This window comes from Zosterops lateralis (assembly GCF_965231275.1).
Source record: "Zosterops lateralis genome assembly, chromosome: 10".
NCBI lineage: Eukaryota > Metazoa > Chordata > Aves > Passeriformes > Zosteropidae > Zosterops > Zosterops lateralis.
Genome location: NC_139770.1, coordinates 2,698,657 through 2,711,515, shown reverse-complemented (window position 1 = coordinate 2,711,515; position 12,859 = coordinate 2,698,657). Strand labels below are relative to the sequence as shown.

General features: G+C 40.0%; 1 protein-coding gene across 1 annotated transcript in view; it reads left to right on the top strand.

Moving 5' to 3' along the window:
- The window catches only part of SI (sucrase-isomaltase), a gene marked incomplete at its 5' end in the record, with an annotated part of 44,700 nt that extends 39,444 nt beyond the window's left edge, over nucleotides 1-5,256 (top strand). Inside the window, 3 exons of the mRNA XM_083868440.1 lie at nucleotides 1,297-1,346; nucleotides 2,929-3,099; nucleotides 4,715-5,256. Coding sequence (XP_083724566.1) covers nucleotides 1,297-1,346; nucleotides 2,929-3,099; nucleotides 4,715-4,777 — 284 coding nt within the window. The 3' untranslated portion in view covers nucleotides 4,778-5,256. The remainder of the gene's footprint in view (nucleotides 1-1,296; nucleotides 1,347-2,928; nucleotides 3,100-4,714) is intronic.
- Nucleotides 5,257-12,859: the final 7,603 nt, after the last annotated feature.

Sequence of the window (12,859 nt, the reverse complement as noted above, 5' to 3'; positions counted from 1 at the left end):
GGTTTCAGTGTTTACTCTGCTGTGAGATAGGACTAAGAGGATAAAAGAGGAAAACAGGCCTAAACTTAAAGTTACAAAGATAGTTTATTCACACACACTAAAAGAATGAAAAAAAAAAAAAATGGGAAGAGATGGAACAAACCCTGGGGGGTCCGAGGAGGAGCAGAGGGAAGGGATGGGCTTGTGCCAAAGCCACCCCATTTCTGGGGGACAGATCTGAACTCACCTTCAAAAGCAAAACTGAAATTAAACCAACATTACAGGAGCGTGATTCTCCCTGACTGAAGCCACACGACGCTGTGATTTATAGAATTAATATGTTATACAAATGAAATCCTGCCCGGGGCCTGAGGCAAGGCAGATAACAAAGATTCCTCCTCAAACCCTATGGGAACCATAACCAATAGATCTTGTGAGAGCTCTCACTAATTTCCTCAACATGGCTAAATTTAAATTGTCTGCAGATAAGAGACACTGAGCTGTCATTTCCCCTCCCCACCCAGACTGCACTGCCCGTGTAGAAATGATGAGATTCCCATCAGGAATGGAGGAAATTTGCTCTGCACGGTGACCTGGGGAGGAGTTTGCAGGGGGCTGGAGGTGGATCTGGAGGTGCTTCACACCCAGTGTGAGCACTGGAGTCCAGAAATGATGGCCACATTTAGGGGGATCTGATGATAAATGGAATTTGGATGGATCACAGGAGTGTGGAAAGGCAGGAGCCCCAATGCCCAGAGATCAGCACTGCTGAATTTCAGGGCTGGGGAAACAGCAGCAGTGGTCTCAGAGAGGCAGCAGCCTCTGCCACCATCAGGGGTCACCTGTAATTAACAGGGAATGGAGGGAGATGTGGGAAATGACTCCTTAGTGAGAAACAGAAAGGTTTTCTCCCTTTCCCCTCTTTTTTGCTCCCTTGGAGTCTGTCCCACCCCCATTTTTCTCCTCATCCAAACTCCCCTGATCTTCCTAGTGCTGTTTCTTTGCCTGCTTTTATATCCCTACCCCTACAATGTTCTCCTTTTATCCTCATTTCTTTATATACTTCATATAAAGACTTTATATACAAAATTTTTATATATATAAAAAAAACTTTATATAGACCAGAAGTGTTTTATGTCTAATAGAATTCATCTTCTGGAAATGCACAACTTCTCTTTATTTACATATCAATACATCCCTTATATTTTGTAAGTTGTCTATGGACACAATCCTTGAGCAGAAATTTTGATCGTGTGTTAAATAAGGTGGATGGCAAAGACATTTTATTCCATTTCTTCCATTCTTTCTTTTCAACAGATGCATATGAAGATGGTGTTTACCTGCTGACATCATTCACTGCTAACCAGGTAATCACATTAGCTCATATTTATTTAACAGTCACTTTAGGTGATTTTATTTTGTATTTTTAATGATGGGTATTTTAGTTTGGGTCTTCCTAAAGCCTACGTATCCCAACCTGACATTAAATTGTGCTCACAGATGATTAGGCTACAAGAAATGTGATTAAACCGTGTTAATAATGAATTTAGGAGTGAATCTGAAGAGCATTGTTAAGTACAATCGTCACATTTCCCTTCTTGCCATAACCAGTGGAATATCTGGAAATAAATTAGGCTCTTATTAGAGGAGCTTTTGGCTTGAAAGAAAAATTCTTTCTGTTGTAGGAGAAAACACTTTCTTATTTCATTATTTTCCAGTGTGGCACAGTGTCTTCTAATTTTATCCACACTGCTCTTTCTCCTCATTTAATTCTGTCTTTGTCAAATAAAAGGGTGTTAATTGCTAAGGAAGGGAGTTTGTTTTGCTAACACTCAATATTTGCAGTTGTAAGGAGATTGTAAAATAAAAGCACCTTTCCCTGCTCTTACAAAAACTCGAGGTGAGGAAAAGCCTCATTAAAGAGGTCTTGAATCAACCAACAATGTGAAACACTCCCCCTCTGAGCACTAAATACATGGAATTATCACAGCACATTTCTGGGAGATCTGGGTACATCATAAAACAATCCAAAACCGACTTAAAATCCCAGTAACTGAATGAGGGAGGCCCTGTGAGTGCTGAGGGAGGGATGAGGAGGCAGGAGCTGTTCTGGGAGGGCAAAAAGCAGGAGGAGAAGAGGCTGGAGCAGCTCTGACAGCTCCTGGAAGGTGAAGCTGGGGCAGGGGTTGGTCCTGCAGCTCCTGCTCCCATCCAGAGCTTGGGAATTTCTTGTTGCTTCACTCCTCACATCAATGGCAATGAGAGCACAGCAGAGCCCAGGATTTGGCCAGGTTTACAAAGTGGAGAAAAGCTTTCAGTGTTTGAAAGAACAAAAAACAGCGCACAGGGATTTGGAAAAAAAAAATGGGAAAAAAAAGGAAACCTGGAGTGAGGACAGCAAATTAAAAGCTCAAGTGGATTTCATAGAATTACAGAATGGTTTGTGTTGGGAGGGGGACACTGTTTTACATTACAAAGACACAGACTCTGAGATTCAGAAGGCTGAAAATGACTCCTTTATTTCTGGGATGTGTCTCCCTTTTATCCCATTTCACACAGACCAATCTGATTGGTGACACAAAGACAAACCTCTTCACTCCCATTGGTCAGAGCAGAGGGACAGCAAGGAGAAGTCCCTCCTGGGGAAAGGAATGAATAACAAAGTTACAGCCACAAAAACATTTCTCTTGTTTACAGAAAATTCCCTGGGGAAAGAATTTCATAAAACCAAAACACCTCAGGCACAAAACCAGGGCTACAGGAGGGACATTAAAAAATCATCTCATTCCATGGGCAGGGACACCTTCCACCATCCCAGGCTGCTCCAAGCCCTGCCCAGCCTTGGACACTTCCAGGGGCAGAGCCACAGCTGCTCTGGATTTGTACCACTCTCATCCCAACCTCTGATTATTTATTTTTTTTTTTTTTGTCTTTCCCTCTTCCTTCCAGAACACTCTGGAGATCACAGTTACACACCAGAATTACACTGACCCCAACAACCTGCAGTTCACTCAGATCAAGGTGCTGGGGGTGCCCAACAGTGTCGCCCAGGTGACAGTGTCACAGAACGGGGGGACAGTCTCATCAAACCACCCCGTCACCTATGACAGCACCAAGAAGGTGAGGAGATGCTTGAAGGGTTAAAAAAAAAACATTTCCCTGCATTTGTGCTCTTAAACCTGTGGAGATTCAGCTGTGAAAGCTGAATTATTTAAATATTTATAATTATTTAAAATAATTATATATATTTACCAGATTTAAAATATTTTTACCAGATTTAAAATATTTTTATGTAGCATTTTTTAATAATTCTATATTTACCGTATTTAAAGTAATTATGTATTTACCATATTTAAAGTATTTTTACTCAGCCTATTATAAATTTGTATAGTTACCATTTTTTAAATACTTCTATATTTAAAATATTTATATATTTACAATATTTATATATTTACAATATTTATATATTTACCATAATTAAAACATTTTACTTAGCATTTTTTTAATATTTCTATATTTATCATATTTTAAATAATTTTATATTTACTATATTTAAAACATTTTACTTGGCATATTTTAAATATTTCTATATTGACCATATTTAAAATAATTATGTATTTAGCATATTTAAAATATTTATATATTTACTATATTTAAAACATTTTACTTAGCATTTTTAAAATATTTCTATATTTACCGTATTTAAAATAATTATATATTTAGCACATTTAAAATATTAATCTATTTACCATAGTTAAGGTATTTTTACTGAATATATTTGAAATATTTGTAGCTTTACCATATTTAAAATAATTATGTATTTAGCACATTTAAAATATTTATATTTTTACTGTATTTAAGGTATTTTTTCTGAGCATATTTGAAATATTTGTATCTCTACCATATTTAAAATAATTATATATTTAGCACATTTTAAATATTTATATATTCACCGCATTTAAAATAGTTTTACTTAACATATTTGAAATATTTGTGTATTTACCATATTTAAAATATCGTTATTATATATTTAGCTTATTTAAAATATTTATATATTTACCACATTTAGTTTTACTTAGCATATTTGAAACATTTGTGTATTTACCATATCTATAACAACTATATTTAACATATTTTAAATTTTCATATTGACGTATTGAAATATTTGTATATTGACCATATTTAAAATATTTACCATTTTTAAATATTTATATTTAAAATACACATATATTTCAAATATACCATATTTCAGAAAGATGCACGAGCTGCCATCAGATAATGATTTTTTAATGCCATTTAATGGCAGTTCTGGCAGTGGATTTTGCTCCCTAAAATCTTCCTTACAACCTGGGAGATGTGACAGGAGGAAAAACATCTCTGAGCATTCCTTGAGATTCTTTTTGGATGGAAAAAAAAAATAAATAAAATCATATGAACTGTTGAATTGCAGCGTATTCCGCTTTAAAAATTTCCTTTATTTTTAAAATAAAAGGAACCTGAGCTCTAAAAGAGCCAGTGGATGAAGGAAAGGATCAGAGAGTCACGGTCAGACTCCCAAATCTCTGCTGGTTAAACTTTGTATTTGTGTTTGCAGTGATAGAAACATAAATATAAAAAAAATATAGAGGAATAAATTCTTGCCGTTTCAAATGAGAAGCCAATTTCCCCCTGGAACACAGAAAACACCTTTAGGATCTTCAGGGCTAAAAATGCATTTTGTGTGTTTTATTCACAGCTCCTGACAATCTCCAACCTCCAGCTGAACCTGGGCCAGAACTACGTCCTGCAATGGAGCTAAAAAGGAAAATAACATCAGCCACACCACTGCGTTTTCTCCTATTTTAAAAGCTATTTTTCAATTCTCAGAGTGCTTTTTTTTTGGTCATCTTGGAGTACTTTTTTTTTGCCTCACAAACACACCACTAGAGTCAGTTCCCAGGCAGGTATTTTGTGTACAAAGCAGTAGCACTCTGGGATAAGTTCATCTTTCAGAGTGAGAATTAAAGGAAAAAAACTCTGTTTTTTTCAGAGTGGAATTCCTGTCTGACTTCATGTCAGAAAAATTTTGTAAAAAAAAAAAAAAAGATTAAGTCAAATTGGAATAGAAGCTGTAATTTTTGCCTGTATTTAAATTCCATTTTAATTGCAGCCATGCAAGTGATTATTATGAAGAATTTAAGGCCAGATAAAGTAGAAGCAAATGACTGATTTAGCCTCAAATAATGTTGCAAGCTGTTGATGTATAAAATATTCAGATACTTGAAAAAATAAATTTAAGTTGGGGGTGGGGGGGTTTTATGACTTAAACCAGATTTGTGTTTCCTGTATTTTAATCTGAAGTTGTAAAATTAAACCTGAAATTTTAAAATTAATCAATGAATGATGGACTCTGTTTATTTTACTGAAAGAAATGTTGTTGTTGTGTATTTATCATAATAATAATTCACATTAAAGCCCCTTTTTATCCCAAGAGTGCAGCATAGGAACTAAAGAGACTGGGAAAATATATTTACAATTAAATTTGCTGGGAATAAACTGCTGCAGGAGGTAGTGGCAATTTCCAGTGACTGCTTTACATTCATTTAAAAGATTATTCTTTGCTTTAAAATGTTGGGGTACAAAACTCAACAGCCAACACCTCAGAGGTGAATTAATGTAATAATTAATTTATTGACATTTCACTGTTACATGATAATAATGAAGTTGGCAAAAAAAAAAAAAAGCATCATTTAGGAGTAATTTTACACTTTATATTTTGACAAATAAAACTTCCCTGTTTGTCCAGAGCTGGCAATGCCCAGCTGATGAAGATGTGTCCCTTTGCTGCAGAGAAGGCTGAGGGGTACAGAACCTTCACCCCACTCCCTCTCACTTTTTCCCACCATTTTTCACCCTCTCATCTGACATGGGAAACATTTAGGGACAGCCAAAGGCTTCCAAAAACCCCAATTTTTCCTTATTTATTTGGGGAACCTTATTATTGGTTTTCAGGGCTGAGTCCCAGCACATGGACTGAACCCCGTGTTCCAGCCCTGGGGGAAGTGTTTACTGAGTGCCCAGGATAATAATTCCTGAGGAATTCACCCAGGCTGAGAAATCCCAGTTTCAGACTCACCTGGCCACCTCTGGGCTGGTTCCCTTGGAGTCTGTCCCACCCCACAGAATGTGGGGATCCAGAAGGAGCCTCTTCCCCTTTTTTTTTTTTTTTTTTTTTTTTTTTTTTTTTTTTTTTTTTTTTTTTTTTTTTGTCCCCCCTCCTTTTTTTCCCTCCCACCCTTCTCCCCCGCTTTTTTTTCCCCCATTCCCTCCCCTTTTATTTCCTCCACTTTTTTTCCCCTTTTGTTCCTCCCCCTCCTCTTCCCCCTCCTCTTCCCCCTCCTTTTCCCCACCTTTTCCTTCCTCAGACACCCTGGATCCAGCCCCAACATCTCCCATTGCAGGAAATCCCATGACAATCCACCATCCTGAGCTCTGGGGAAGTGTCCAACAGAATTAAACATCCTGCTTGTGCTGGGATTTTTTAACTCTCACTCTCCTCACAGTTGGACTTTCCAGCACTTGTGAAATAACAACACCCAGAGGTGTGACACAATCCTGCTGTCCATCTCACCAGAAAATCCTCACTGAAGGCAAAAAGCCTTCCCTGAGAGCCACAAAGTTCTGCACTCCAAATCTCTTTTGCTGAGCTTGATTTTTTGGAATTCTTGGAATTTTCTTGGAATTTTTGCCCACTTGTGGGAAACCATCACTAATTGCTGTCACTGTAGGACACAAAAGGAAGACTCTAAATATTTCAGAAGGCAAAGAGCATAGAAAAAAGGCTTTTATTGTCTAATTCTCACTCCCTTTTATAAGGTGTTCCCATCCAGACTGACCATGGTTGGTGAATAGGAACGACACCTCTCTGATCCCATTGGTTAAACTGGAGAAACAGCAAAACACCACCTGGAGAAAGATTGTTTTAAGAAAGGAGAGTTGTTTGCCAAGATTGTTTTGAGAAGAAACCTTCCTGAGAAATTTTTCCTTGGGAAAAAGTTAGCAGCTGCCAGCAGGGTAAAATCTCTCAGACCCAGAAATATCAGGCCTGCAAATTGCTGTGGGGAGGAAATGATGGAAAATCAGCTCTCATTCCATCAGTGTCATTCCAAAGGGGTCCCAAATGATCCCTGCCCTGAAAAGGCTCCTCCTGCATCCAAATTTTGGGAGTGACTGGACAGGGTGGAACAGGAGCAGATATTGCTGCACTAAAGAGACACTGATGGCCCTGGAATTGCAAAAGATAAAACCAAGTCACACTTGGCTGTGCTCATTCTAATGAAGCTGCCACACATGCACAGATAATTGGATTTTTCCTTGGAGCTGGAAGGAACAGCTGGATGGCAACATCTGGCAGCACAGCTGGAGTGTGGTGGGCTGGGAAAAGAGAGGGCTTGAGACCTCAGGGGATTTTCCTTTCCTTTTTCCTTTCCCTTTCTCCTTTTTTCCTTTTTTCGTTTTCTTTTTCCCTTTTTCCTTTCCCTTTTTCCTTTCCCTTTTTTCTTTCTTTTTTTCTTTTCCTTTCCCCTTCCCTTCCCTTCCCTTCCCTTCCCTTCCCTTCCCTTCCCTTCCCTTCCCTTCCCTTCCCTTCCCTTCCCTTCCCTTCCCTTCCCTTCCCTTCCCTTCCCTTCCCTTCCCTTCCCTTCCCTTCCCTTCCCTTCCCTTCCCTTCCCTTCCCTTCCCTTCCCTTCCCTTCCCTTCCCTTCTCTTCCCTTTCCTTCCCTTTTCCTTTCCCCTTCCCTTTCCCCTTTCCCCTTTCCCCTTTCCCTTTTCCCTTTCCACAAAAAAAAAATCACTTTTGTGATTTTTTTCCCCTCAGCTGAGGAACGTTTGGGTTTGTTTTTTTTTTTTTTTCAGCTAAACCAGGAAATCCTTGATTAACGACACAGAGTTGCAAATTCCTCTTTCACATTTCCTGGAAATGCCAATCTCCTGTGACCCCAAGGATTCAGCCAAGCTCGGTGGTGTTTTCAATTACCAAAACAAACGTATTGCAATGTGAATTTTCGAATTACAATTATTTGCAAGTAAAATGTTAAAAATTAATCCCAAGCAATGCACTTCAGATTAGCCCATGTGGAAATGAAGTGTTTAAACACACATTTGGTGTGTGCTGTATTTACATACATAATTCAGCACTGCGTGGTTAAGTGTACACACTTGAACATACACTATGCACATTACTTATATTATTAATATTTTAAATTCTATTATGTAAAATGAAGGAGTTTTTTTTCCCTTTATTATATGGTTGCTCTCACACTCAGAGTCATTTCAGTTGAATGTTTAATGCATATGAGGCATTATGCACATTATAATAATTATGGAATAAGAGATTCAGGAATGCTCCCTGACCAGTGACTCTGTTTTAATAATCTCAGAAGACCTTTCAGGTGGATGTAGAGCCCCATTTCCTCCCCTTGACATAAACCCCACACTCAGGGTCAGCCCAGAAAGCAGCTGATACTGAAATATTCCAGCCATTTTTAAAAATTGATTAAATTTGCATTGAGTACCCACTGCAGGAAAGGCAAAAGTAAAAAGCAAAGAGTTGGGCTCTGCTTCAACTCTAACTTCTTGTTATTGCTTCCACTAATAGATTTAATTCTATTGGTTATTATTTTTAAACAGATTAATGAGAAATTAAAAGCAGCTTTTATCAGTGTTTACACTGTCAGATAAATATTTAATAAATGTTCTCTGTAGTGACACTTTTTCTCCTCAGCACAGCACAACTCTGGCCATGCCTTGAAGAACAACAGCCACAAAATCTCCTCTCCCCTCTTGCTTTGATCCACACAATTCCTCCCACATTTCTCTAATATTCAATAATGAAAGGAAACAGAATTTCCTGTTCTGCGTATTCAACCTCTCCAATCACTCTGTGCTATCCAATATTCCCATTTTCCAGTGCAGGGATTCTGGGAAGGGCATTTTTGTTGTTTTCCATCCAGGCAGCTCCTGCCTCGTCCCCAAAATAACAACTCCTTTCCTGAAATCCCTTTCTGTTGTGGTTTGAAAGCAAAACAAGTGAGAGGCTCCAAGTCAGAAATACAATATAATAATAAGAAAGGTAAAAAAGTAAAAATAAAATAAAATAAATGCAATAACACAAAGGATCACTGACAGAGTCAGAACACACCCTGAGCAGGGTGGTGGGAGCAGTCCAGGTGAGGGGCTCTTCCTGAAGCAGTGATCCCACAGAAAGGTCTGGGAGCTCTGCTCCTCTGGGAATCCAGTGGCTCAGGGCTGCTTGTCCTGTCCCAAATCCCAGATTCTCTCCAGGTGGGAATGCTTGGCTCCTCCCCCTGGGCATTGGGAGCATCTCCCAATGGGATGAGGAGTCGTGCAGTGGGTCCTTGGTGGCCCATTAAACACAGACAGTCCTGCAGTGGGGCCTTGGTGGCCCATTAAACACAGACAGTCCTGCAGTGGGGCCTTGGTGGCCCATTAAACACAGACAGTCCTGCAGTGGGGCCTTGGTGGCCCATTAAACAGAGATAACTCCTGGAGGGAGTTCCCTGTGAGTCCTGGGCAAGGCATTGATGGGCCATGAGCAGAAGAGCCCAAAGGAGGGGCCTGGGAAAACACTGCCCCACCTGGTTCCAACAGCTCATGAAGATGGTGATAGAATAAATACTTTGTGCACATCCTACACTGCAACCCAGGACACTTTCCCACTGCACTCCTGCCCCCCTCAGCTCTCCCTTCCCCATTTTCCTGCCCCCTTTGGCTCTGCTCAGCACTCTCCAGGCTGGAGAAGATGCTTTTTCCAGGCTCTGTTCGAGGTGGAAACCTCTACATCAGAACAGGAAATATTTCCATGCCACCTGCAATCCTAAATGGGTCCCACTGGTCCTGCCCTCTGCCCTTTCTAAGCAGAAACATTTTGGAGTGCAAAGGGAGATATCCCATCCTTTGGAGAGCCTAATCCCTTCCCACTGATCTCTCCAAGCAACAAAAACAAAGTTTGCCTGACTTTGAGAACTTCCCCTCAGCACAAAAGCTTTTTCCAAGGGTTTTAATTGAAGCCAAGCACCTATTTGGGTTACGAAGTCCTAAATTTAACTTGAATGGAATAATTTCTTTTCTTGTATTTAACCTTTGATCAGCTGCCTACCTTTGAACTCTGGATATCGATCCCCTCCTTGTTATCCTTGTCCCACTTCTCCTGCAGCTCTTGCATAACCTCAGGAATCAAAATAAAATTCTTTCTTTGCTGAAATAACTTTTTTATTTTTTGTTCATAGGGATGGCTTCACTTTGTTCCTTTGTTTTTTCATGTAAGCGCCACAAAGATCCAAAATACAACAATGAAGATGTTTGTATGGTTTTAAATCAAATTCAGCACTGGGGGAATGTGTGGTTGCACAAATAATAAAAAATTAGGAAAAAAAAAATCAAAATTCAGCATAAATTAAAAAAATAATGTTAAAAAAATCCTGTCATGCTCTGAATTTTCCTTTTTTTTTTTTTTTTTTTTTTTTTTTTTGGTAAGACTTAGAATGCTCTAAATTATGTAATTGCCTCGTTTCAAGTGCTTGCATTAAATGATTTTTGTTGCTTCAGAGCGATGCAGGTAAAAATCTTCCTCATTGATATTTGCCTCTAAATGAATTCCAAAGAGAGGAGTGAATTCTGCACTCAGAGTGCCCAGATAAACAAACTCTCATCAATCCCCTTGTCCCCAAATCATTTCAAATACTCAAATCTGAGTGATTTATAAATTCTGTGCCACTTGCAGGTTTGGGGCACATCCAAAGGTGGGTTTTTCCCCTTTTTTTCCTTTTTCTTTGGAAATATCCTTTCATCCCACCCCACTCCTTTCGCTGTCACATCCCAGATGGAAAGTTAATTTTCTTACTTAGGGACACAGAGAAATAAAACTGGTTTTAGTAAGACCAGGACAAAGCAAATCCTACACTGAGCACTGGCAGCACCTCAGCATTTCCTCAGCATTCCTTGGAGCTGGATTTTCCCAGAATTTATGCCAGGCAGGTCACCACTGAAAATCTCTGGAATTACAGGGATAAACCCACCAGAAGAGAATTCCCATTTCTTTTCCAGCCAGAGATTATCCTGACTGTTTCTCAGGGTTTGTTTTATCTCCTCTGCACCCCAAAACCTTCGTCCAGCCTAACATTCCCATTCCTGGACGTCACGTCAGCCTTTCTTGTGCCGACTCTCCACAAACTGGAATTTTGACTGTTTCTTCACCCTTTTTTATGCTTTCCTGCATTTAAAAAAAAAAAAAAAAAAAAAAAAAAAGATTTCTAAGTGATTTATAAATCCTGTGCCACTTGCAGGCTTGGGGCACATCCAAAGGTGGGTTTTTTTCCCTTTCTTTCCTTTTTCTTAGGAAATATCTTTCATCCCACCCCACTCCTTTCACTGTCATATCTGCAGAGCTCTAAAGTAGCAGCTGTGGACTTATTACAAAATGAGCATGAGGACATCTTACAGTTGTTCTCAGTACAAAATGAGTGTGAGAGCATCTTACAAATGTTCTTATTACAAAATGAGTGTGAGAGCATCTTCAGGTGCTCACCAGAGGCAGCCCTGAGTATCTGCTGCAACTGCAAACGTGATTTTGCTGCAGCAAATCCCCGGAATTTCCCAGGCAAACAGCAGCAGGAGATGTTTTACACAGAGAGGAAAAGCCACGGGAGTCCCTCGGTGCCTCTCCTGCAAGGATCACATTTCTGTTCTTATTTACTTTAGAGGTACCTGATAAATATTTAATTGGAGCACAAACCAGCCCGGAGCACGAGGTGACCCAGGGGTTTCACCTGCAGGGACAATTAAAGGTTTATTGCCATCCCACTGGGGGAGCAGGGACAGGAAAATGTGGAATTCTAGACTCGGAAAAGACATTTAAAATCATCAGGTCCAACCATGACCTGACACCACCACCACACTCCCACTGAGCCATGGCCTTGAGGGCCACCTCCACAGATCTGAGCAATTCCAGGATAGGGAATGAACAATTCCAAGGATAGAGGACTGAACAATTCCAGGGATGGAGGAATGAACAATTCCAGGATGAGAATTCCACCACTGCTCTGAGCAGCCCCTCTCAATGCTTTACAACCCTTCCCATGAAGGAATTTTCCCAAATATCCAGTTTAAACTCCCTTGGCCCAACCTGAGGCTGTTCCCTCTCCTCCTGTCCTGTTCCCTGAAATAAGATCCCAAATCCCACCCCCTGGCTGTCCCCTCCTGTCAGGGAGTTGTGCAGAGCCACAAGGTTCCCCCTGAGCCTCCTTTTCTCCAGGCTGAGCCCCTTCCCAACTCCCTCAGCCCCTCCTGGGGCTCCATTCCCTTTCCCAACCCCATTCCCTTCCCCGGCTGTGCTCCAGCATGAAAAGAGAGATTAGGAGGGACAGCACAGGTGGAGCCTCCCAAAACCCCAAACTCCACATCCCTGAATCCCAAGGGCACCCTACATCCCCAAATCCCTGCAGCTCCTCAGCAGGATGGGAGGGATGATGCTGGGAGTGCATCCCCAAGGCCACGAGAAGGGGAGCAGCACCAAGAGCTGCAAATGAGGAGGGAAAAAAGTTTGCTTGTAATACGTGAAAAATAGAAAAACTGGGAAAACTTCTCCTGTCTTTTTGTCTTCTCTTCTTTTTTAAATGCTAAGTCACAGATTTTAACAACAAGGGAGGGAGGAAAGAAAAAAAAAAAAAAAAGAACATTGTTGTTGAAACCAAAGAACTTCAACTTCCCAGCCTTCTTTATTGTTGTCAACCTCAGAAACTTCCAAAGCCTAACAACATCACTTCAAAAGCACTTGGTCTAAACGAACACCAGATAATGAAAGAACATCTTTTAAGAATATTTC